Below are 25,000 nucleotides of genomic sequence, written 5' to 3'. Positions count from 1 at the left end.
CTGCGAAGCTGCCCCACTCTGTAAGTAGCGCATCCGCCTGGGGCGCCGCGCCGCGCCGCGCCGCGCAGCGCAGCGTCCTACCGCGGAGGACGCGAGGAAAGCGGCATCGCCCGCGGAAACGTCCCGGGCAGGAATGCCGCTGCCGAGACTTGGCTGCTTTTCACAAGCGCAACTCCTTCGGCGCTGCCTGCTCGTGCAGCTGGTTTTGTCTCCGCTCGGTCGCTCCTCTCGCAGGAGCTGCTCGGGGGGAGTCAGAAGTTCCCTAAATCGTGACTTGCATTGGTTATTCATCTTAAAACCCCCCTCTCGGTTCTTCCTTGAGGGTGCATGGAAGTGATATACAAATGAGTGTGAAGGGATTCGGGCCTGTGGGGGTACTGCTGGGGGGTACTGCTAGGGGTACTGCTGGGGGGTACTGGGCACTGTATGCTTCAGACGGTGCGCCGAGTTGCATCAGCCTCAACTCATTCATGTGAAAAGCCGTCTTTTGTATTTCTTTTGCAGTACCGCCCACAACCTCTAGAGGGCAAACACAAAGTCCCATTGTCATGCAGTGCAAGCTTTCTGTTCAGATCAAACGTCTTCCTACAACTGCATTACTTGTTGATCGTCCTCCAAGTGGCTGTTTGGTCGACGCTGCACCCCCTGGCTGTGTTATTGTCTGCCAGCGCACCTCCTCCCTGCGTCGCAGGACTCCTCACGATGTACACGACCTGTCTGTCTGCCACAAGCTGATGTGAAAGTTCCCTTTACATACGGGCTGAAGGATTACAGGGCTGTCCCCATCCTCTCTGCTGAACTTTGGAGACGACATGCTGCAGCTTTGTGCCTGGTGGTTGAAGTGATTTTGGGGAGAACCACTCTGGTTATGTGGGGGATTTAAAGTTGAATTCGGCTGCACCACCCACTCTCTGGTGGCCTGTACAGGTTTGGTTTGCATGTATCTTGTGATTACCAGCATTGCAGGTGCTGCAGCTACCGTCCAGTCAACGGGAACTTTTCCCAACAGCAGACATGTAAACTGGTGTCAAGCTGTTTAAAGTTCAAGTCTAAGTCAGTTATGTGGACACGTGTTCTGTTCTGGACTATTCTGGACTGTTGCTATGAGTCCCACCAGCACCGTCAGGCACCCAAGTCCATGAATAATGCAGAACCGTCTTAGAGTGAAATGATGTGTTTAAACAAAACGTTGGCCAAGAGGAACGAAAGCAGCGGCCTTACGTTGTGCCTCTGTTTGCTGGTGTGTGTGTGTGTGTGTGTGTGTGTGTGTGTGTGTGTGTGTGTGTGTGTGTGTGTGTATGTGTGTGTGTGTGTGTGTGGTTGGATGGTGCTGGAGGAAGAGCCCGCTGACACTGTGACTGTTTGCAGGTTCTGCTTCAGGCCCAGAAGGAGCTCATCAACTACAACGGCACTGGAATAAGTGTCCTCGGTGAGTCTGATGTCCACAGTTTAGCACACACAGAATTGGGGTTTGCCTAAAGTACATGTTAGCATGGAACAATGTGCACTCTTGGTGCTCAGTAGATAAAAGGGGGTTTGTGAAGGGGCGATATGAATGTTATGATGGATTTGACTTTTGATATTCCTTATGTAAGGTCCTGCTGGTGTTCTCAGGTCGTGTTTTAGGTTACCATAGCTTTAACACGAGTGTGCATGACCGTCACCTCATGCTAACATGGCCTGCTGGCTGGCACCCTCATCCCTCTGAAGCCATGTGACTCATGGTGGGTTTTCGGCTAATGGATGATGGATGGGGGTCCTGTGGGTTTGTTATCTGTCAAGAAATGCTGTCTGTGTTCTTTTAGGATTAAACATGGAAACCCAGTTTAATGACCGGCACCGTTTGTGTGGATGCAGTCAACAGCATAACTCTGTTTCTGAATCGCCGGGGGTCGATCTCACGTGCTTTTTTACGTCTCGTGACATGTTGGTGTGTGTGGGAGGAGAGGCTTGTGTTGTCTTCCACAACTCCATTCAAATCTAATTCATTCTGTTCACACCAGAGATGAGTCACCGATCGTCAGACTTCAACAAAATTATGACCACCACAGAGAATCTTCTGCGAGAGCTCTTGTGAGTACATCCCCCCTCTCATCTACTGTAATTACTATGATGTGTCCTTGTCCTCCATGCTTCCTGTCTGGACCCAGTCCAGTAGACCGTCCAGGATCAAGTCTTTCCACTTGGGATGGTTTGTTCGGGCAGGATATCCGTCAGCATGTCGGGTCTTGTAACAGGTGGAGCGAGAACAGAAAGAGACGGCCCAGATGTCTGCTGGATAAGCCGGGTGATGTAGTCACACAAAGCTGCACCAGTTCCTCCGCTCACTTCAGCTGAGACTGCAGAGGTCACCTAGACGAGTGATGAAGCGGCTCCCCACCCAACCTTGTGTCCAGATGAGCCGCTTCCTGGTTTCTGAGGCGTCGGCTTGCTGCTTCCGCTGGTTCGTGATGCCACACGTGCCCCCACATGCAGGACTACCGGGGTAAAGGGACTGTGAGCGCGTGGAGACGGCGTGCCGGTGTTAATGTGCACACGGCTGGCTGCCCCGCGGCGCTGGGGTGTTTGTGTAGCAGTCACGTGGTGGCAGCGTGGCCACGTGTACAGCCTCGCCTCAGCCCCGTCCTGACGGGGGTTTTCCTCTTCTGAGTTGAGGGTCTGAGGTTAAGGGGGCTGTCGTACGCTGTACTGACTGTACAGCCCGTGTGGGGCTGAACTGTCGTTTAGGGTCAGAGGTCAAACTGACCGACTTGCTCTGCTGCAAGTTAAAGCCTTAACGAGCTCTTCTGTCATCAGCAGGACGTTGAAGAGAATGGGAGATGTAAACCGCTTCTGACTGGAGCCGGTTTACTTTGTTGTCTTTTTCTTTCTGGGGCCCATTTGTGTCTTCGAGGTTTTGCTGATCTGAACCGATTTAACAGCACTTTAACGGGGCTTTGGTCACGTCGTCATGGAAACGACACGACAGTAGAGGTCACATGACCACAGAACAAACTGGCAGAACGAGATGATCATGTGTTTTATAAACCGCAGCCACTTTGCAGAGCCACTTCTCAACTCCACATATTTCCTTGTTTCGGTTCTACGTTGAGGGCGTCCGGGTGGCGTGACGGTCTATTCCCTTGCCTACCAACATGGGGATCGCCGGTTCGAATCCCCGTGTTGCCTCCGGCTTGGTCGGGCGTCCCTACAGACACTACTGGCCGTGTCTGCAGGTGGGAAGCCGGATGTGGGCATGTGTCCTGGTCACTACACTAGCGCCTCCTCTGGTCGGTCGGGGCGCCTGTTCGGGGGGGAGGAGGAACTGGGGGGAATAGCGTGATCCTCCCACTTGCTACGTCCCCCTGGTGAAACTCCTCACTGTCAGGTGAAAAGAAGCGGCTGGTGACTCCACATGTATGGGAGGAGGCATGTGGTAGTCTGCAGCCCTCCACGGATCAGAAGAGGGGGTGGAGCAGAGACCGGGACGACTCGGAAGAGTGGGGTAATTGGCAAAGTACAATTGGGGAGAAAAAGGGGGGGGGGGGATAAATTCCACTTTGAGTTGAATTCTGGTGTAGCTCTTAATATAACACATTTATGTACTGAAATCAACATTAAGAAGGTACCTGTACCTCTCAAAGGTGTCAACATTTAGGGCACAGCGGGCTGTAATACCTGGAAAACAAGTGCTTCACTAAACGGTTGGGTTTGAGTACTACCCCTCCCTTCCTTCCTTCCTTCCTTCCTTCCTTCCTTCCTTCCTTCCTTCCTTCCTTCCTTCCTTCCTTCCTTCCTTCCTTCCTTCCTTCCTTCCTTCCTTCCTTCCTTCCCTCCTTCCTTCCTTCCTTCCTTCTTTCCTTCCTTCCTTATGGGCACAGAAGATGAGCGTGTTCAGTAATGGTTCTGTCCATCAGCGAGGGTGTTTTTGAAAATGGCCATGACCTTTTTATTCTATGCAGGAGTATCCCAGACAACTACAAGGTGATGTTTCTGCAAGGGGGCGGGTCTGGGCAGTTCAGCGCCGTTCCCCTCAACCTGATTGGTCTGAAGGAAGACATGTGTGCCGATTACATCGTGACTGGCACCTGGTCCGCAAAAGCTGCGAAAGAGGCGGAGAAATACGGCAAAGTGAACGTTGTGCACCCAAAGCTGGATGCTTACACCAGTAAGTGTGTGTGTGCAGGTGTGTGTGTGTGCAGGTGTGTGTGTGTGCAGGTGTGTGTGTGCAGGTGTGAATCGTGTGTGGATGTAGACTGCATGTTTGAACATGCTTTTTGGGTTGTGTTATGCAATAGATCACTATTTGTGGAATGATGTTGAGGGTGTAATTATACTATATCTCACCGGTACTGGCCAGTAATTGATTTAAAATGTGTTGTGGGTATCGGGACGGATATCAAAATTGTGCCTGATGCTATGAGCCGACGGCGACGACGGGCATTGATGGAAAGAGTGGTGGTGCTACAGCTACAAAGAAATATCTGCAGTGTGGGCTGTTTGTGTTACTGTGGTCGTCACTCGCCTGTTATGAGTAGATAAGTGTGTATCTAACTTGATCTGGGGGTGCCCGGGGGCTCACCTGGTAAGACTGCATACCTCGTAAGGCTAAGTCCTTCCCGTAGTGGCCTGGGTTCGAATGTGGCCCGGGCCCTTCGCTGCACACCATCCCCTCTCTCTCCCCTGCCTTTCCTATCTCTCTCCCGACTGTCACTATCTAAAACAAAAAACCCAACTTTATTTGCATTTATAAAACTTCTATGATTGAAGGGAGCAGACTCCCCCCCCCCCCCCTTTTTTTTTTTTTGACTGCAAATGTGCTCCCTCCGGGTTGGGGATGAGTTGCTGCCTCAAGTGAAGGAGTTCAAGTATCTCGGGGTCTTGTTCACGAGTGAGGGTAGGATGGAGCAGGAGATTGACAGGCGGGTTGGTGCAGCATCAGCAGTAATGTGGGCGTTGTACCGGACCGTTGTGGTGAAGAGGGAGCTGAGCCGGAAGGTAAAGCTCTAAATGTACCAGTCAGTCTTGGTTCCAACCCTCACCTATGGTCATGAGCTTTGGGTAGTGACCGAAAGGGTGAGATGGTGGATACAAGCGGCTGTAGAGAGTTTCCTCCGTAGGGAGTCAGGGCTCAGCCTTAGAGATAGGGTGAGGAGCTCGGACATCCGGAGGGAGCTCGGAGTAGAGCCGCTGCTCCTTCACATCGAAAGGAGCCAGTTGAGGTGGTTCGGGCACCTGATTAGGATGCCTCCTGGGCACCTTCCTTTGGAGGTTTACCGGGCACGGCCAACTGGGAGGAGACCCCGGGGTAGACCCAGAACTCGCTGGAGGGACTACATGTCCAGTCTGGCCTGGGAATGCCTTGGGATCCCCCAGGAGGAGCTGGAGGGCGTTGCTGGGGAGAGGAGGGACGTCTGGAGTGTCCTACTTAGCTTGCTGCTACCGCGGCCCGACCCCGGAGAAGCAGCTGAAGATGAGATGAGATGAGATGATGAATCTGCAGCTGAATCTTTGAGTCAGGTGAAAAAGCAATACAACATCGTAACTGAGACTTCAGCAGAGGGCGGTCCACAGCTCTTCACTACTCATTCTGAAGAACACATTGGCAATAAAACATCTAAACATCCCAGAGTTTAGGAATGCAGAGCGGTTGGTGTCGTGGCTGAGGAGAAACACTGCTGAGAGCTGCAGCTGACTTGGCCTCGTATCCACTCCAGTTGTACCACAGACTCTGTATGACAGACATTTTACTTCCACTGTTACTGTCCAAACACAAATTGGTGCGATTTTGCAGTTTATACAAACCTGCATGACTCTGGGAACACGAAGACCAGTGTGTTGTTTTGTGCATCATAACTGAACTGAGGTGTAGGTTGTCGTCACACCAACAAACAAGATGAACAGAATCTCAGCTCTTGTCCCACCACAACCATGTGATCAATGCTTCGCCCTCTCCACTGACAAGTGCAAATACACCTGGCACGTTTTCACTAACAGTAGATTTCCTGGGCTGCTGCGGTGGCATCTGGACACTGCTTGGCATCCTGCTCATCCCTGTTCTTTATATATTTTATAATTCCATGATCATTCTGTTATCCTCTCTCAATGTTCATCCATCCATCCGTTATCCAAACCGCCTGCCCTGCTGTCAGGCTCGCTGGGAAGCTGGAGCCTATCCCAGCAGTCACTGGGCGGCAGGCGGGGACACACCCTGGACAGGCCGCCAGGCCATCACAGGGCCCACACACACACACACACACACACACACACACACACACACACACACTCCTAGGGACAACTTAGTACGGCCGAGTCACCTGACCTACAGGTCTTTGAGTCACCTGACCTACAGGTCTTTGAGTCACCTGACCTACATGTCTTTGAGTCACCTGACCTACATGTCTTTGAGTCACCTGACCTACAGGTCTTTGAGTCACCTGACCTACATGTCTTTGAGTCACCTGACCTACATGTCTTTGAGTCACCTGACCTACATGTCTTTGAGTCACCTGACCTACAGGTCTTTGAGTCACCTGACCTACATGTCTTTGAGTCACCTGACCTACATGTCTTTGAGTCACCTGACCTACAGGTCTTTGAGTCACCTGACCTACAGGTCTTTGAGTCACCTGACCTACAGGTCTTTGAGTCACCTGACCTACATGTCTTTGAGTCACCTGACCTACATGTGTTTGAGTCATCTGACCTACAGGTCTTTGAGTCACCTGACCTACATGTCTTTGAGTCACCTGACCTACATGTCTTTGAGTCACCTGACCTACATGTCCATGAGTCACCTGACCTACATGTCTTTGAGTCACCTGACCTACAGGTCTTTGAGTCACCTGACCTACAGGTCTTTGAGTCACCTGACCTACATGTCTTTGAGTCACCTGACCTACATGTGTTTGAGTCACCTGACCTACATGTCTTTGGCCTGTGGGAGGAAACCGGAGCCCCCCGAGGAAACCCACACAGACACGGGGAGAACATGCAAACTCCACACAGAGGACGACCCGGGACCACCCCCAAGGTTGGACTACCCCGGGGCTCAAACCCAGGACCTTCTTGCTGTGAAGCGACCACGTGAACCACTGTACCACCGTGCCACTCTTTCAGTGTTGTATTGTGTAAGTTGTGTAAACACAACATCATTGCACGTTGTGCGTCTTGGGGGAGAGATCCTCCTCTGGTGCTCCCCCTGAGGTTTCTTCCTGTTTTCCTCCCTGTTAAGGGGTTTTAAGGAGGTGTTCCTTATCCGATGAGGAGGTCTAAGGACAGGATGTTGTGTTGATGTAAAGCCCCCTGAGACAAATTTGTAATTTGTGATACTGGGCTACACAAATGACATTGACTTGAATGACATGGTGACACACCTACCCTATATATAGTTTGAAAATAGACAAACACTTAGAATTGTGTCCAGTTTCGACCAGTTTTTTTCAACTTTTATTTTTTCTCATTTTGTCTGTCGGCAGACTTGACATACAACACAGTGAATCTGTGTGCCGGTCAGCCGCGTAGCCCCAGATGTGCCTGTGCCATCGAAATCTCAAGCTGGCACAGCCAGCATGGCCACAAAACCTGTATTAGTTAGCTGCAAAGCTAAAAAACACTTCTATTTCTCATTACTATTTGCACTACTGAAATTAACTGGGGGGGGGGGGAACTGACGCAACCAATTAAAAAAACCCAGTCCTTGTTTCTTGCTTCTTGTTTACCATATGATGATGATAGGTCAGATTTTTTGTGTGGCAGTACATTTCGCAAATGCCAGATTGTGAGCAGCCCCTCCTCCTTCCCTCAGTGTCCAGCCCGCACAGAGGACACACGCCTACTCTCCACTAGCTAGCTGCTTCTGATGTACAGTAAGGTAGAAACTGTGGCAAAACCAAGCGGTTGAATTAAGTATTCTGATTCTGAAAAGACGTTGTTAGGAGGAAGAGAATTCAGCTCAGGTTCAGCCATCATTCTCAACCCAGATACCTACCCCTGTTCCAGTTGTTCCTCAACAAGTGCCAAGTAGTAATGACACATGATATCATTCAGTGTTGAAGCACCAAGCCTCGTCGTCTCCTGCTGTCATCATCTAAAGTAAGCTAATTTACAGTTCCAGACTGTAGCAGCCTGTTGCCTAAGAAGAGGATGAAGAGTGGAAAGGCAGTTGGTCCTGATGACATACCTGTGGAGGCATGGAGATGTTTAGGAGAGATGGCAGTGGAGTTTTTAACTAGATTGTTTAACACAATCCTGGAAAGTGAGAGGATGGCTGAGGAGTGGAGAAGAAGCATACTGGTACCGATTTTCAAGAACAAGGGTGATGTGCAGAACTGTAACAACTACAGAGGTATAAAGTTGATCAGCCACAGCATGAAGACATGGGAAAGAGTAATAGAAGCTAGGTTAAGAGGAGAGGTGGTGATGATCAGCAGCAGCAGTATGGTTTCATGCCATTAAAGAGCACCACAGATGTGATGTTTGCTTTGAGAATGTTGATGGAGAAGTATAGAGGAGGCCAGAAGGAGGTACATTGTGTCTTTGTAGATTTAGAGAAAGCATACGACAGGGTGCCGAGAGAGGAGGTGTGGTATTGTATGAGGAAGTCGGGAGTTACAGAGAAGTATGTAGGGGTGGTGCAGGATATGTATGAGGGAAGTGTGACAATGGTGAGGTGTGTGGTTGGAATGACAGATGGGTTCAAGGTGGAGGTGGGATTACATCAAGGATCGGCTCTGAGCCCTTTCTTGTTTGCAATGCTGATGGGCAGGTTGACGGACAAGATCAGGCAGGAGTCTCCATGGACGATGATGTTTGCAGATGACATTGTGATCTGTAGTGAGAGTAGGGTGCAGGTGGAGGAGAGCCTGGAGAGGTGGAGGTATGCACTGGAGAGAAGAGGAATGAAAGTCAGTAGGAGCAAGATGGAATACCTATGTGTGAATGAGAGGGAGGACAGTGGAGTGGTCAGGATGCAAGGAGTAGAGGTGATGAAGGCGTATGAGTTTAAATACTTGGGGTCAACTGTCCAAAGTAACGGGGAGTGCAGAAGAGAGGTGAAGAAGAGAGTGCAGGCAGGGTGGAGTGGGTGGAGAAGAGTGTCAGGAGTGATGTGTGACAGAAGGGAACCAGCAAGAGTTAAAAGGGAAGGTTTACAAGATGGTAGTGAGACCAGCTATGTTATATGGTTTGGAGACAGTGGCCCTGATGAAAAGACAGGAGGTGGAGCTGGAGGTGGCAGAGATGAAGATGATAAGATTTTCACTGGGAGTGATGAAGAAGGACAGGATTAGGAGCGAGTATATTAGAGGGACAGCTCAGGTTGGACGGTTTGGAGACAAAGCAAGAGAGACAAGATTGAGATGGTGTGGACATGTGTGGAGGAGAGATGCTGGGTATCCAGGGAGAAGGATGCTGAATATGGAGCTGCCAGGGAAGAGGAGAAGAGGAAGGCCAAAGAGGAGGTTTATGGATGTGGTGAGGGAGGACATGCAGGTGGCTGGTGTGACAGAGGGAGATGCAGAGGACAGGAAGAGATGGAAACGGATGATTCGCTGTGGCGCCCCCTAACGGGAGCAGCTGAAAGTAGTAGTAGTAGTAGTAGTAGCAGTAGTAGCCTGTGGCCTATTTCAATATTGTTTATTGGATATAGTTTTGTCGGGTGTACTATAGATTTTATGCTGATGTGTGTGTGTGTGTGTGTGTGTGTGTGTGTGTGTGTGTGTGTGTTAGAGAGAATATGTGGCAGTCGTACCAGGCTACGCAGTACTGTTAATGTTCATCTTGGTGACTGTTGTCATTACCTCTGATGGTGTATACGGCTTGTGTGATTAAACTGGTGCATTCAGGCAGGTGTAGTTGTGATGGCCTGTGTTGGTTAACATACGTATATGTTTCAGAACCTGTAAGCTATGATTGGTCTTGGACGGGCTAGGCTAACCTGAATTTCTCTGTGTCCACCCACACTGGGATTTCTGCCTACACTGTTGATGCCAGTGTGTCCTACACAGACTGCATCTGCAAGTGGAGTTCAGGTTCTCCCTCTGCCAAGGCAATCTTATTTTTTTATTGATTTTTCCCCTTTTTCTCCCCAATTGTACTCGGCCATTTACCCCACTCTTCCGAGCCGTCCCGGTCTCTGCTCCACCGCATGCCTCCCCCCATACATGTGGGGTCGCCAGGGGTTTCACCAGGGGGACGTAGCACGTGGGAGGATCACGCTATTCCCTCCGGTTCCCCCTCCCTCTCGAACAGGTGCCCCGACCGACCAGAGGAGGCGCTAGTGCAGCGACCAGGACACATACCCACATCCTGCTCCCCACCCGCAGACACGGCCAATCGTGTCTGTAGGGATGCCTGACCAAGCCGGAGGCAACACGAGTGTTTGAACCCATGTTGGCAGGCAGTGGAATAGACCGCCACACTACCCGGACGCCCCCAAAGGCAATCTTTATTAATGAAGAACCGCTGACGATAACGCCGTCCTTGGGATGATCTGTGGGATGACAAGAGCACAGGGTTTTTGTTATAGGTTTATAGCCCCCACCGGTCCCCCTCTTCCACATGTTGGATCAGCTAAACCACCAGTCAGCATCGCTTCTCCAAGAGGGGGACAGTCACCACAAGTGAGACAAGGAAACTTGGATATGAAAAATGACACGTGTCTGAAAGAATGCCGTGTGTCTGATGGGACAGACATGAAAACAAACGCTGAGGTGTGTTGGACCAAACCCCAGAGCCATCATGAGGCGTGTGAGCATTCCAGAATTCATTCATTCATTCAGAATGCGTTCCAGAATTGGGAGAGAAGGGTGAGGAACAGCAAGACTAATGCAGGAGTGCAGGCGGCTGGAGAGCCACCGGGCAGACCCCCTCGGGACCGGCCCGCGGCTCCTCCCCAGTACCGGACGGCAACCTGCCCGCAGTAACCAGCTGTGGGCAGATGTCTTAAGACATGTCCAATTAACTCTGATCAAACGCTTGCTCGGCATCTCGGGAAGCAGTCATAGTATTTAGGTTATTCCTGTGGGATATGCTGATAGGACTGAGTAAAGGGCACATAGTGCTGGAAGAGTGTCTGCCTTCGATAAAGCCTGTTTGGTCTGGCTGAATTATATGAGAGCTGACTGATTCAGTTCTGTTGGTTCGTGTTTTGCTAATGATCTTTACATCACAATTAACTAGGCTTATGGGTCTGTAACTGGAGGGCAGAGCTGGACCCTTATTAGGTTTGTGCAAAACCGAAATGGGAGCGGTATTCATATGTGGAGACGTGGAGGAGGAGGATTTAATCTCGGTAATCACTGGGATGAATAGCGAGGATATGATGGGCCAGAAGTGTTTATAGAAGTCCACCGGGGAGCCGTCTGAGCAGGTGCTTTGTTGTTGGGCATGGAAAGAAGTGCTTTCCTGAGTTCTTCTGAGGTTATGGGTAAGTCTAACTTATCGGCCTGCTCTTGGGGATAGTTTTGGGAGGCCTGTGTCATTGAAGATAATGCCAACCTCCCAAAAATACTAGATTCCTTATCTGAGTGATATAGTTTATTATAGAAGTCCCTGAAAGCTCTTGTGGACTGTGTTGTATTACCATGTTGATCTTTGGTGGCTGTGATGAGGGTTTGTTCTTTATTCTATTTCAGTTGATTGGCAAGAAATTTAGCTGTTTTGGGGCATCTCAGTAGCGTGGCGGTCTATTCTGTTGCCTACCAACACGGGGATCGCCGGTTTGAATCCCCGTGTTGCCTCCGGCTTGGTCAGGCGTCCCTACAGACACAATTGGCCGTGTCTGCAGGTGGGAAGCCGGATGTGGGTGTGTGCCCTGGTTCGCTGCACTAGCGCCTCCTCTGGTCAGTCGAGTCGCCTGTTCGGGGGGGAGGGGGAACTGGGGGGAATAGCGTGATCCTCCCACGCACTATGTCCCCTGGTGAAACTCCTCACTGTCAGGTGAAAAGAAGCGACTGGCGACTCCACATGTATGGGAGGAGGCATGTGGTAGTCTGCAGCCCTCCCCGGGTCAGCAGAGGGGTGGAGCAGAGACCGGGACGGCCCGGAAGAGTGGGGTAATTGGCGAATGCAATTGGGGAGAAAAAGAGGTTCACTCTTGCTCGCTGCAGGAGAAACTGTGTGTTTTGGTTTCTTTCGATGTCTGGCGGTATCGAGTTGGAATTGTATTGTTTGTATCTCATTTCGGGTTTGCTCGGTGGATGTATGGGCTAGTTGGAGTACAAGTCTTTTTTAATTGTAGTTTAACTTATTTTGACATTCCTGTTCTTTCTTTTTCTCGTGTAAGGAGAACGAAATAATACAGTACCTCTCAAAACTGCCTTGGCCGTTTCTCAGAGTACCGACGGTGAAATTTCTCAAGTCATTCAGATTGGTGAAGGATGTCCATTCTCTGCAAAAGAATTCTTTAAATTCTGCCTTTAAGAAGTGAGGTGATAAACCGCCACCTACCAGGGGTTTTGGGTTGGTTTCATTAATCAAGCTGAAACTAATCAGCCCGTTATCCGACATAACAATTGGGTGGATCTCAGGGTTAGTAATTTTTCTTTTGGGTATAACTGAGTTATGCCTCTCAAGAGACGTATTTTTTAGGGTTGTGTGATGAAGAAAAGTTCTGATTAACCCATCTGGCTCGAAGTTTGAGGTGCTCAGATAAGTGAACTCAGTTTCTTGTAGTAAACTGAAGCTGGGATGCATCCTTGTGAGGTGACTTAGCATTTTACTACATTTAGATGTTGAGCCTATTCAAAGTAACGGGGAGAGCAGTAGAGAGGTGGAGAAGAGAGTGCAGGCAGGGTGGAGTGGGTGGAGAAGAGTGTCAGGAGTGATGTGTGACAGAAGGGTACCAGCAAGAGTTAAAGGGAAGGTTTACAAGATGGTAGTGAGACCAGCTATGTTGTATGGTTTGGAGACAGTGGTACTGATGAAAAGACAGGAGGTGGAGCTGGAGGTGGAGGTGGCAGAGATGAAGATAAGATTTTCAGTGGGAGTGACGAAGAAGGACAGGATTAGGAAGGAGTATATTAGAGGGACCGCTCAAGTTGGAGAGACAAGATTGAGATGGTTTGGACATGTGTGGAGGAGAGATGCTGGGTATATTGGGAGAAGGATGCTGAATATGGAGCTGCCAGGGAAGAGGAGAAGAGGAAGGCCAAAGAGGAGGTTTATGGATGTGGTGAGGGAGGACATGCAGGTGGCTGGTGTCACAGAGGAAGATGCGGGAATTTGCAATTGAATTTGTTTCCATTTCTCAGTAATTCTTCCTTCGGAGGTCTACTGGGCACGGCCAACTGGGAGGAGACCCGGGGTAGACCCAGAACTCACTGGAGGGACTACATGTCCAATCTGGCCTGGGGACGCCTTGGGATCCCCAGGAGGAGCTGGAGGGCGTTGCTGGGGAGAGGGACGTCTGGAGAGTCCTACTTAGCTTGCTGCCACTGTGACCCGACCCCGGAGAAGCAGCTGAAGATGAGATGAGATTCTCAGTAATTCTTCAGGTTGCGTTGAAAAGGTCCCACCTTAATTCCAAACATCAAGTGTCACTTGATGTTTGGATGTTTGATGGGTAGTATTTCTTTTGTTTTTGTTCATAGCAATGAGTGACATGCAGATTATAATCACACAAACTCAGAAACCACAGAGGCTTTGCACAATCCCGGTGGGTACAAGTCCACTGCAAAGCAAAGGATTTCCCGGCAGATCGGAGCTCATGTTTACAGTCAAACTCTCATTATGCCAAATCAGGACGGTTATCAGTTGAACGACAAGACGCTGACTTTTCCCCAGGAAATACCCATTCAAACCTCAAACTCTGTTAAAGTATTAAAACTATACTCTGCACACTGGCACAGTCCTCGAAATATGAAAGACTAGGTGCCTAACTTCAATTTAAAACTCCAAAGTCTGCTCCGCCAAGAAAACTTGATGAATCCTTCTAGTTGTCTTATTTACCTCCAATACTCAGTCCTAATTCGCACACATGTAACTGTAAACCAATAAGTGTAGTATGTCACTTTTAATCCAACAGCTATGTGAGCAAGCTGTACTATTTAGCTGTAAAAATGGCAAAAGTGATAACGGTTTAAAAAACAAGCACGAAACCGCCCAGACTCATGCCGCACCTGTGTAGCGCGTCCCACTAAACATCCCTGTCAGGTCGTCCGTGAGTGAGTAACCACAAATTGTGATGCATAGCACATGGCAGCAGTTGTGCATGTACCAGGGGGAAAAAGAAATGGGTTCTTCATTCATTACACATGACTGACTGATCACCTGCAGGCAAGGGAAGGTTGGAGTGTCAGCTTACTGCAGCAAGTAGTACATTTGGGGTGCAGTTATAAAAACAAAAGCAGCAGAGGGATATCTAGGAGAGGAGTGGTTCTACTTGGCTAAGGGTCCTAATGGTCTCCAGCAGCTCTGGCTTAAGGAGTGTAGGGCTCTTGCCAGAAGCAGCTGCAATGTCTGCCTGCACTGCCATGTCCCAGGAACATGTGAGCAGAGCTGCAGGGACCAAGTTACGTTCTGCAAGGCCTGCCTCTTCTGAGTCTTGTAGTTTTTGTCCGCCAGGAGCAAAGACCTCACGCAGTTCCCAGCTATCTGACAGGAATCCCGTACAGACTGGAACAGCACAGGTAGCCGGTCCCACGCATAAAAGCTGCCTTGCCGCAGGTAGCTGGATTCTTAGCAAAGTGTAGTTGCATTTCCTTCTCTCTGCTCCTCCTTCTCCCTCGTAGCCTTAGTACGCAGCATGGCATTTTCCTCCACTAACTCACTCCTTTGTTGCTGCTCCCTCTTGAGTTCCTCTGCAGACAGGTTGTAGATCTCCGGTGGAAGCTTGAAGCGTGTGGCATTGGGAGGGGTTCTGAAGACCTGGGGCTGTCTGTCAAGCCGAGCGCTAACCACCTCTCCTCTCTGGAGATGATCCCTCGTCTCCATCAGCTCCAAGGCATCTTCATTCTGCTCAGGCAACACCAGGAATTCCTCTTCTTCCTCTTGTTCCTCAATGGGAAACATGATGCTCACAAATCCGAAGATCCGCAGGAACTCTGCTGCCCTCGACACATTACACTTTCTCCTGCATCTTCCAGCAGGACGACAATCCTAAGCACAAGGCCAAAGCAACAACGGCATGGCTCAGCAACAAAAAAGTGAATGTTTTGGAGTGTCCAAGTCAAAGTCTGGATCTCCACCCCATTGAAAATCCGTGGCACAGGCTGCAAATTGCAGTCCGAAGACGCCATCACACCAACCTGCAAGACCTGTACAAATTTTGCCAAGACAAATTTACAAAAATTACTCCAAAAGAATGTGCAAATCTATACATACTTACCCCTAGAGAATCATGGCTGTTATTGCAGCGAAAGAGTACTCTAAGAAGTATTGATATGTGGAGGTTGAATACTTATGCAAACAGCTTTTTTCAACTTATTTTAAAATCTGCAAATAACAAGTTATCTTTAGAATTTTTTTTTTTTGACGAGTCATTTTGCAATAGAAATACAAGTGTGTTTTGTGATGCAGAAAATAGTGATGATGTTTTAGGGGGTTGAATAAATTTGCAAGGCACTGTACACACAGGTGGACACTTCACTTGCACATCCAAACTGCTAGCATCTGCCTCGCTCACGCTCTGCTCACACACTCCCTGCAGCCCTCCGGATTACATTCTTCCTCATCCTTTCTCCCCCATTTTCCCCCGTCTCCTCCTATCACTATAACTGCTGTCCTAAACTGATACTGATGAGGTTGATCTAATTATGTGTTGTCGAACACATGTCAGCGTCTCTTTCTATGTCTGTCTTAAGTTTCCTTGTTGACAGCACAGTGGCGCAGCAGTTAGTACGGTCGCCTCACAGCAAGAAGGTCCTGGGTTCGAGCCCTGGGGTAGTCCAATCTTGGGGGTGGTCCCGGGTCGTCCTCGGTGTGGAGTTTGCATGTTCTCCCCGTGTCTTTGTGGGTTTCCTCCGGGGGCTCTGGTTTCCTCTCACAGGCCAAAGACATGTAGGTCAGGTGACTCTAAGACATGTAGGTCAGGTGACTCAGACATGTAGGTCAGGTGACTCTAAGACATGTAGGTCAGGTGACTCAAAGACATGTAGGTCAGGTGACCCAAAGACCTGTAGGTCAGGTGACTCAAAGACATGTAGGTCAGGTGACTCAGACATGTAGGTCAGGTGACTCAAAGACATGTAGGTCAGGTGACTCTAAGACATGTAGGTCAGGTGACCCAAAGACATGTAGGTCAGGTGACTCAAAGACATGTAGGTCAGGTGACTCAAAGACATGTAGGTCAGGTGACTCTAAGACATGTAGGTCAGGTGACCCAAAGACATGTAGGTCAGGTGACTCAAAGACATGTAGGTCAGGTGACCCAAAGACATGTAGGTCAGGTGACTCTTAAGACATGTAGGTCAGGTGACTCAAAGACATGTAGGTCAGGTGACCCAAAGACATGTAGGTCAGGTGACTCTAAGACATGTAGGTCAGGTGACTCTAAGACATGTAGGTCAGGTGAAACGGCTGTACTACATTGTCCCTAGGTGTGTGTGTGTGTGTGTGTGTGTGATGGCCTGGCGGCCTGTCCAGGGTGTCTCCCCGCCTGCCACCCAATGGCTGCTGGGATAGGCTCCAGCATCCCCGCGACCCTGAGAGCAGGAGAAGCAGCTTGGATCATGGATGGATGGAAGTTTCCTTGTTGCACGTGTGATGATTGTCCCTCTCTTGGAGAAGTGATGCTGACTGGTTGTTTAGCTGATCAGACATGTGGAAGAGGGGGACCAGTGGTGGTTATAAATGTGTAACAAAAACGCTGTGGTCTTGTCACCCCACAGATCATCCAAAGGATGGAGTTATTATAGGTGGTAGATTACCTTGGCAGGTGGAGAACCTGACCTCCACTTGCAGATTAACTCTGAGGCTTTTGAATGGCACAATGTTCCTGCCTCTAAAAGGCAGGAACATTGTGCCATTCAAAAGCCTCACTGTTCTGTGTAAAAGGTACGAACATAGAAGGGGGGGGGTCGTTGTTCCGGTGTTAAGCCGGCAGTGGAGGTAGTCACAAAGCTGGATCGATGTCTGTGTTAAAAGGGACAGCCGGCAGGACGGGACAGCCGACTCTGTTGTGTTACACGTCGTGACGCCTCTGCTTCCGGAACGTCGGCATGCTATATAAAATCACACACTGGGGCGGCATTATCCTGCCTTTGTTTGGTTCAGTGTAAAAAAAGCCAACAAAGCCAGCGTAAAGACGGGTCTCCATCGCGGCAGTATCGCAGGATCTCAGTGTACAAACGCCTCGTGTCCAGGACACATCGGCGTGCTCATTGCCTGTGTTGTACACCAAGCCTGCTGACAGCACAGCTTTACAAAGAAAGTTCTGAACCCTTAAATGACGTTTCAGTGTTCTTCAACTTGACGCATTCTGGGACCTCACAAAGTGGATGGCAGGGTTCCTATGCAAAGCTGCAGCCTCTGGAGATGTACAGAAAAAGAATTTGCAAGATTGAATCCTAAAGTTTAGAAATTGCGGAAAAGTGAGGAAAATGATGGGGATATCAATACACTAAACGTTCACATCACATTTCTGCATGGTTTCAGATCTGAAGTCATCTGAAATATTGACCTGTTTCTTATCTTGAAGAATAGTTATCTCTAGAGTGACACAACGTATTTCCTGTGGGCTGACTGTCAGCATAAAAAATGCTGAACACCAACCAAAACCCTCAAATCTGGTATTGAATTTTGAAATACAGAATATATCTGAGCTGCTGAAATACGGCCCTGTGATGGCCTGGCGGCCTGTCCAGGGTGTCTCCCCGCCTGCCGCCCAATGACTGCTGGGATAGGCTCCAGCATCCCGTCACCCTGGTTAGGATAAGCAGCTTGGATAATGGATGGATGCACCCTTAAATGACGTAACTGGGGGAGATGGCAGTAGAAGTGGTCGGTGCTGATGCCCGCCGGTCAGCAGTAATGGTGGGAGACTGGACGCTCGGCTCAAACTGAGTTGAGCTCATGGTTCTCGCTGATTTTCTATCTCAAGGAAAGCGCCTGTCATGTGACCTCTGTCGAGCACAGAGGATGAAGACTGTTGCTGTCATGTGACCTCTGTCGAGCACAGAGGATGAAGACTGTTGCTGTCATGTGACCTCTGTCGAGCACAGAGGATGAAGACTTGCTGTCATGTGACCTCTGTCGAGCACAGAAGGTGAAGACTGTTGCTGTCATGTGACCTCTGTCGAGCACAGAGGGTGAAGACTTGCTGTCATGTGAAACATCTTGGAGTGTCACTTGTGTGTAAGGATTCATTTTCTAGACCTTCATGAAAACCAGTCTCCGCTCTTCCTTCTTGAGTTCCTGTAGAGGATGTAAAGCGGGCTGTGTATTTATTCGTCTGGTGATATTCGGATTTCCAATCTCTCGGTGCGGAGGCCCTTATGTAGATGCACCCCCAACCTCACACCCCCGTCTGAAGGTGTTGTTGCCTGTCTGTACTGTAGACTGACAGTTTGGGATGACCGTGAGGTTGGTGGAAATGCAAGCAGAATAGATTTGATTTGAATTTTATTTTATTTTTATGTCATTGTGCCGACTTCTAACGAAATGGTGGTGGAAATAAACTGGGTCTGATTTTTTTTCAAGCACCTCCCCTGGAAAGCTCAGAAGGACCACTGTTTGGCAACCACAGAACCCAACATGGGCCAGTATGGAAGATTTCTTATTTGCATTTTAAACAGTAATTCAGAATTTCAAAGTGCCAAACCATATAACTTTTGCGACTTTCAGTCCATTGAAGAGGTGGTTTGTAAGGTCTGGAAATAAGGGCTTTATAAATCTGGAAGTAAGGGCTTTATAAATCTGGAAGTAAGGGCTTTGTAAATCTGGAAGTAAGGGCTTTATAAATCTGGAAGTACGGGCTTTATAAATCTGGAAGTAAGGGCTTTATACATCTGGAAATAAGGGCGTTGTAAATCTGTAAATAAGGGCTTTATAAATCTGTAAATAAGGGCTTTATAAATCTGGAAGTAAGGGCTTTATAAATCTGGAAGTAAGGGCTTTATAAATCTGGAAATAGGGGTTTTATAAATCTGGAAATAAGGGCTTTATAAATCTGGAAGTAAGGGCTTTATACATCCGGAAATTAGGGCTTTATAAATCTGTAAATAAGGGCTTTATAAATCTGTAAATAAGGGCTTTATAAATCTGGAAATAAGGGCTTTATAAATCTGTAAATAAGGGCTTTATAAATCTGTAAATAAGGGCTTTATAAATCTGGAAGTAAGGGCTTTATACATCCGGAAATTAGGGCTTTATAAATCTGTAAATAAGGGCTTTATAAATCTGTAAATAAGGGCTTTATAAATCTGGAAGTAAGGGCTTTATACATCCGGAAATTAGGGCTTTATAAATCTGTAAATAAGGGCTTTATAAATCTGTAAATAAGGGCTTTATAAATCTGTAAATAAGGGCTTTATAAATCTGTAAATAAGGGCTTTATAAATCTGTAAATAAGGGCTTTATAAATCTGGAAATAGGGGTTTTATAAATCTGGATGTACGGGCTTTATAAATCTGTAAATAAGGGCTTTATAAATCTGTAAATAAGGGCTTTATAAATCTGTAAATAAGGGCTTTATAAATCTGTTAATAAGGGCTTTATAAATCTGGAAATAAGGGCTTTATAAATCTGTAAATAAGGGCTTTATAAATCTGGAAATAGGGGTTTTATAAATCTGGAAGTAAGGGCTTTATAAAACTGGAAGTAAGGGCTTTATAAATCTGGAAGTAAGGGCTTTATAAATCTGTAAATAAGGGCTTTGTAAATCTGGAAGTAAGGGCTTTATAAATCTGGAAGTACGGGCTTTATAAATCTGGAAGTAAGGGCTTTATACATCTGGAAATAAGGGCGTTGTAAATCTGTAAATAAGGGCTTTATAAATCTGTAAATAAGGGCTTTATAAATCTGGAAGTAAGGGCTTTATACATCTGGAAGTAAGGGCTTTATAAATCTGGAAATAAGGGCTTTATACATCTGGAAGTAAGGGCTTTATAAATCTGGAAGTAAGGGCTTTATACATCTGGAAGTAAGGGCTTTATACATCTGTAAATAAGGTCTTTATAAATCTGTAAATAAGGTCGTTGTAAATCTGTAAATAAGGGCTTTATAAATCTGGAAGTAAGGGCTTTATACATCTGGAAGTAAGGGCTTTATAAATCTGGGAGTAAGGGCTTTATAAATCTGGAAATAAGGTCGTTGTAAATCTGGAAGTAAGGGCTTTATACATCTGGAAGTAAGGGCTTTATAAATCTGGAAGTAAGGGCTTTATAAATCTGGGAGTAAGGGCTTTATAAATCTGGAAGTAAGGGCTTTATACATCTGGAAGTAAGGGCTTTATACATCTGGTCCTGCATACATTTGCTGGTGTGTTCGAGCCTGTTATGTAATGAACAAAAGCAGCAGGCGGTGAAAGACTCTGGTATGTGGGCACTTTTTCCACTGGGCTGAACAGGGTTTCTCGTGTGTGTGTGTGTGTGTGTGTGTGTGTGTGTGTGTGTGTGTGTGTGTGTGTGTGTGTGTGTGTGTGTGTGTGTAAACGTTTTTGACAGGCAGTAATTAGGTCTCTAAATAAAAAAAAAGGAGAAGCTTTTTACTGGTGCTCTATGTTCTTGGGTAGTTTGGACAGGATTTGGGGTTGGATGGTTGGGGTTGAGTTTGGCTGTTTAATGAAGAGGAAGTTTTGGGACTTCCGGGTAGTGTAGCAGTCTGTTCCATTGCCTACCAACATGGGGTTCACCGGTTCGAATCCCCATATTACCTCTGGCTTGGTCGGGCATCCCTACAGACAATTGGCCGGATGTGGGTATGTGTCCTGGTCTGGCCAACTGACTACACGGGCACCATATTGCCTACCAACAGGTAGGCAATATGGTGCCCGCGCTGTTCAAAATGGCGTTGACTTAATGATCTGTCAAGCTGCACTTTCAAAGAAATAAGGAAAAACATCATTCCATGTTTTGAAGAATACCAGAAAGTATGTGTATTGTATCACTGAGTACCGAAGAGTATGATTGATTTTGAATTTTCCAACATTCAGTCAAGTATTCAGAGTATCAAAAATTATGTATGTTGCATCACTCATTATCAGTAGTCAGAGTACCAGAAATGATGTCTTTTCCATCATTCAGTACCAGCACACACCAGAAATGACAGAGCCTCTCAGAAGTATTCCTGCAGTGGTATGCAAGTCTTAAAATGCTACCGACAGCCCCAGAGAAGCTCAAAACCGTTCTGAGTAGTGTCAAAATGTTGTCTAAGTTCTTTAATCTAATAGATCCCTGTTCCTGTAAGCCGGGGGTCACAGGTCGAGTGCAGTAATAGAAATCAGGAGGACGATTCAAGCCCTCCATATAATAGGGTAAGCTATGAGCCTTGTTATGTCATGTGACCAGCTTAATGAGTTGTGATGTCATGTGACCAGCTTAATGAGTTGTTATGTCACGTGACCAGCTTAATGAGTTATGTCATGTGACCAGCTTAATGAGTTGTTATGTCATGTGACCAGCTTAATGAGTTGTTGTGTCATGTGACCAGCTTAATGAGATAACTGACCGAAAGTCGCCTCACTTCTGACTAATGTTAAATAAGAAGTTAACATGACTATTGTGTCTCACCTTATTAATTGGTCACATGACAACACGAGGCTCACAGCTGACCCGGTTGTGTGGGTGTAACGCAGCATGGCTGGATCACTCTGTTCATTTCTATTACTGGACTTTGACCCCAGCTTAGAGGAAACAAGAATTTATTAGATTAAACATTTAGACATCATATTGAAGCTATTGAGAAAGGGGTTTGGCCTTTTAAGGCCACACCCCTGCATAAATGATTTTGAGAGGTACTTTATGTATTTTACATCATTCAGTACCAGTACTCAGGGTTCCAGAAATTATGGATTTTCCATCATTTCAATCCCAGTTTCAGAGAACCAGAAATGTTTTTATCATTGCGTACCAGTAGTCAGAGTAGGTGGTTTAACACCAGATCAGCAGCAGAGGCTATGGTAATAATGTGTTTTACTTTGTCAGTCCATGATGAAGGTGATGAGGTCAGGAAGAAACCCACCAGTGGTCATAACACAGTCGCAGGCACTGAGCAGGGGCCTCTGCTGCACACATGTAGATTTCAACCCAAAGAATTTACTCCAGAGACTTTAGTTTTTATCCACTAAACTACTGGTGTGGTGGGTAAACTGGTGTTCAGTACCAGTATTACATATTTTGCAACGTTCAGTAGGCTACTAGTGAATGATGAAGCAATAATATCAGGAACACTTGAGAAATACCAGGCCTACCTGTTCCCGGGTTTAGCCCGTGCAGCGTCAGTTGTGTATCGGGGCTCTTGTCTAGTTTATCTCAACACGACCCACACACTGCCTCGGCTCAGGCTCAGGCCCGTCACTCAGTCCATCCCATATGACAATCTGACACGGTTTACATGTGCCTGATTTCTGTCAGCGGTTACACATGGCTTGGATGTGCTACACAACTGATTTCCACACGTCAGTACCTTCCAGACTCTGGGATTGCTCCAGGGAAGTTAGTTTATCCAAAAATCCTAAACACTGACATGAACTCACCCAGCACAAGTAGGAATAAGCTGAGGGGGACCAGCCCAGCCTGCGAATCCTCATGGTCCAAACTGCCCTCCTCTGTGCATCTTGTGGAAATCGATGCATCATACGGCCTTGTCCCGGCCAAACGGAACAGCCCCAAGCCGCGCAACACGCCGTTTCTCCTTCAGCTGCTACACATCGGCGAGCAATGGGCCGAAAATGCAGGAAAAATCACTGAAACGTCGTGATGACAGAGCCAGACGCTGGTAGGCAACATGGCACCCGTCAAGCACGTGACAGGCTCTCAGCCAATCACAGCGCATGTTGCAAAGATCAAAGGATGGCCAGACTCCCTATACACGGCACTGACCTGGTTGCTGCACTAGCGCCTCCTCTGGTCAGTCAGGGCACGTGTTCGGGGGGGAGGGGGAACTGGGGGGAATAGCGTGATCCTCTCACGTGCTACGTCCCCCTGGTGAAACTCCTCACTGTCAGGGGAAAAGAAGCAGCTGGTGACTCCACATGTATGGGAGGAGGCATGTGGTAGTCTGCAGCCCTCCTGGATCAGCAGAGGAGGTGGAGCAGAGACTGGGGCGGGTCGGGAGAGTGGGGTAATTGGCCAGCTGCAATTGGGGAGAAAAAAGGGGAGGGGGGGGATGAAATGTTGGTGTCAGATAGTGTCTAGATGATTAATTAGGCCTGAGCGATTAGTGGGTTGTTTTGAGTTTTGGATGCTGAGACTGTCGACTTCAGGTTTCTTATTTTGACTGTGACCATTGAAACTACTTAGGAAAAAAATTATCCAATGTCGTTTAAGATTCAAACTAACATCAATTTAGCCGTTGTTTACAACTTTTATGCACTTTCTCTCTCTCCTTTCTCTACTCCCCCCCTCCCCCGCCCTTTTTCTCCCCAGTTGTGTTTGGCCAGTTACCCCGCTCTTCTGAGCCATCCCGCTTCTCCACTCTGGCATGTATGGTGTAAAGGTCCACGGGATGACCAATGTAATTTGTAGGGGATGATTTTTTTTTTTTTTGCCCCCTTTTCTCCCCAATTTTATCCAGCCAATTACCCCGCTCTTCTGAGCCGCCCCGGTCTCTGCTCCACCCCCCCCTGTGCTGACCCGGGGAGGGCTGCAGACTACCACATGCCTCCTCCCATACATGTGGAGTCACCAGCCGCTTCTTTTCACCTGACAGTGAGGAGTTTCACCAGGGGGACGTAGCGCGTGGGAGGATCACGCTATTCCCCCCAGTTCCCCCTCCCCCCTGAACACGTGCCCCGACCGACCAGAGGAGGCGCTAGTGCAGCGACCAGGACACATACCCACATCCGGTTTCCCACCCGCAGACACATGTGTCTGTAGGGACGCCCGACCAAGCCGGAGGCAACATGGGGATTCAAACCACTGATCCCCTTGTTGGTAGGCAGTGGAATAGACCACCACGCCCGCCGGATGCCCCGCCTTTCTCTACTCTTAATGCTTTGTGCTCAGTCGACTCCACGGTGCCCAGTGGATTATTGTCAATGTCGTTATTGCTCCGCTGAACTGTGTCGAATATCTTTTGAAAATAACAATTTCCACCAGACCAGACAAGAACCAGACCAGACCAGACAATATAACCAGACCAGACCAGACAATATAACCAGACCAGACACTATAACCAGACCAGACCAGACACCATAACCAGACCAGACAATATAACCAGACCAGACACTATAACCAGACCAGACCAGACACTATAACCAGACCAGACACTATAACCAGACCAGACAATATAGTCAGACCAGACACTATAACCAGACCAGACACTATAACCAGACCAGACACTATAACCAGACCAGACCAGACACTATAACCAGACCAGACACTATAACCAGACCAGACACTATAACCAGACCAGACCAGACACTATAACCAGACCAGACAAGAACCAGACCAGACCAGACAATATAACCAGACCAGACACTATAACCAGGCCAGACCAGACACCATAACCAGACCAGACAATATAACCAGACCAGACACTATAACCAGACCAGACCAGACAATATAGTCAGACCAGACACTATAACCAGACCAGACCAGACACTATAACCAGACCAGACACTATAACCAGACCAGACCAGACACTATAACCAGACCAGACAATATAACCAGACCAGACACTATAACCAGACCAGACCAGACAATATAGTCAGACCAGACACTATAACCAGACCAGACACTATAACCAGACCAGACACTAACCAGACCAGACACTATAACCAGACCAGACCAGACACTATAACCAGACCAGACAATATAACCAGACCAGACACTATAACCAGACCAGACCAGACAATATAGTCAGACCAGACACTATAACCAGACCAGACACTATAACCAGACCAGACCAGACACTATAACCA

At 47.9% G+C, this 25,000-nt stretch overlaps 1 protein-coding gene across 1 annotated transcript in view; it reads left to right on the top strand.

Annotated features, from left to right (window-relative positions):
* The window catches only part of psat1 (phosphoserine aminotransferase 1), a 38,366-nt gene that overhangs the window by 177 nt on the left and 13,189 nt on the right, over positions 1–25,000 (top strand). The window contains exons 1-4 of the mRNA XM_056292748.1: positions 1–20; positions 1,369–1,429; positions 2,004–2,073; positions 3,942–4,147. The exon at positions 1–20 is cut by the window's left edge and continues 177 nt beyond it. Of these exons, the coding sequence (XP_056148723.1) occupies positions 1–20; positions 1,369–1,429; positions 2,004–2,073; positions 3,942–4,147 (357 nt within the window). The remainder of the gene's footprint in view (positions 21–1,368; positions 1,430–2,003; positions 2,074–3,941; positions 4,148–25,000) is intronic.

Source organism: Lampris incognitus, chromosome 1, assembly GCF_029633865.1.
Source record: "Lampris incognitus isolate fLamInc1 chromosome 1, fLamInc1.hap2, whole genome shotgun sequence".
Lineage (NCBI taxonomy): Eukaryota > Metazoa > Chordata > Actinopteri > Lampriformes > Lampridae > Lampris > Lampris incognitus.
The sequence above is the reverse complement of the archived record's forward strand: the minus strand, read 5'-3'. Positions and strand labels throughout refer to the sequence as shown.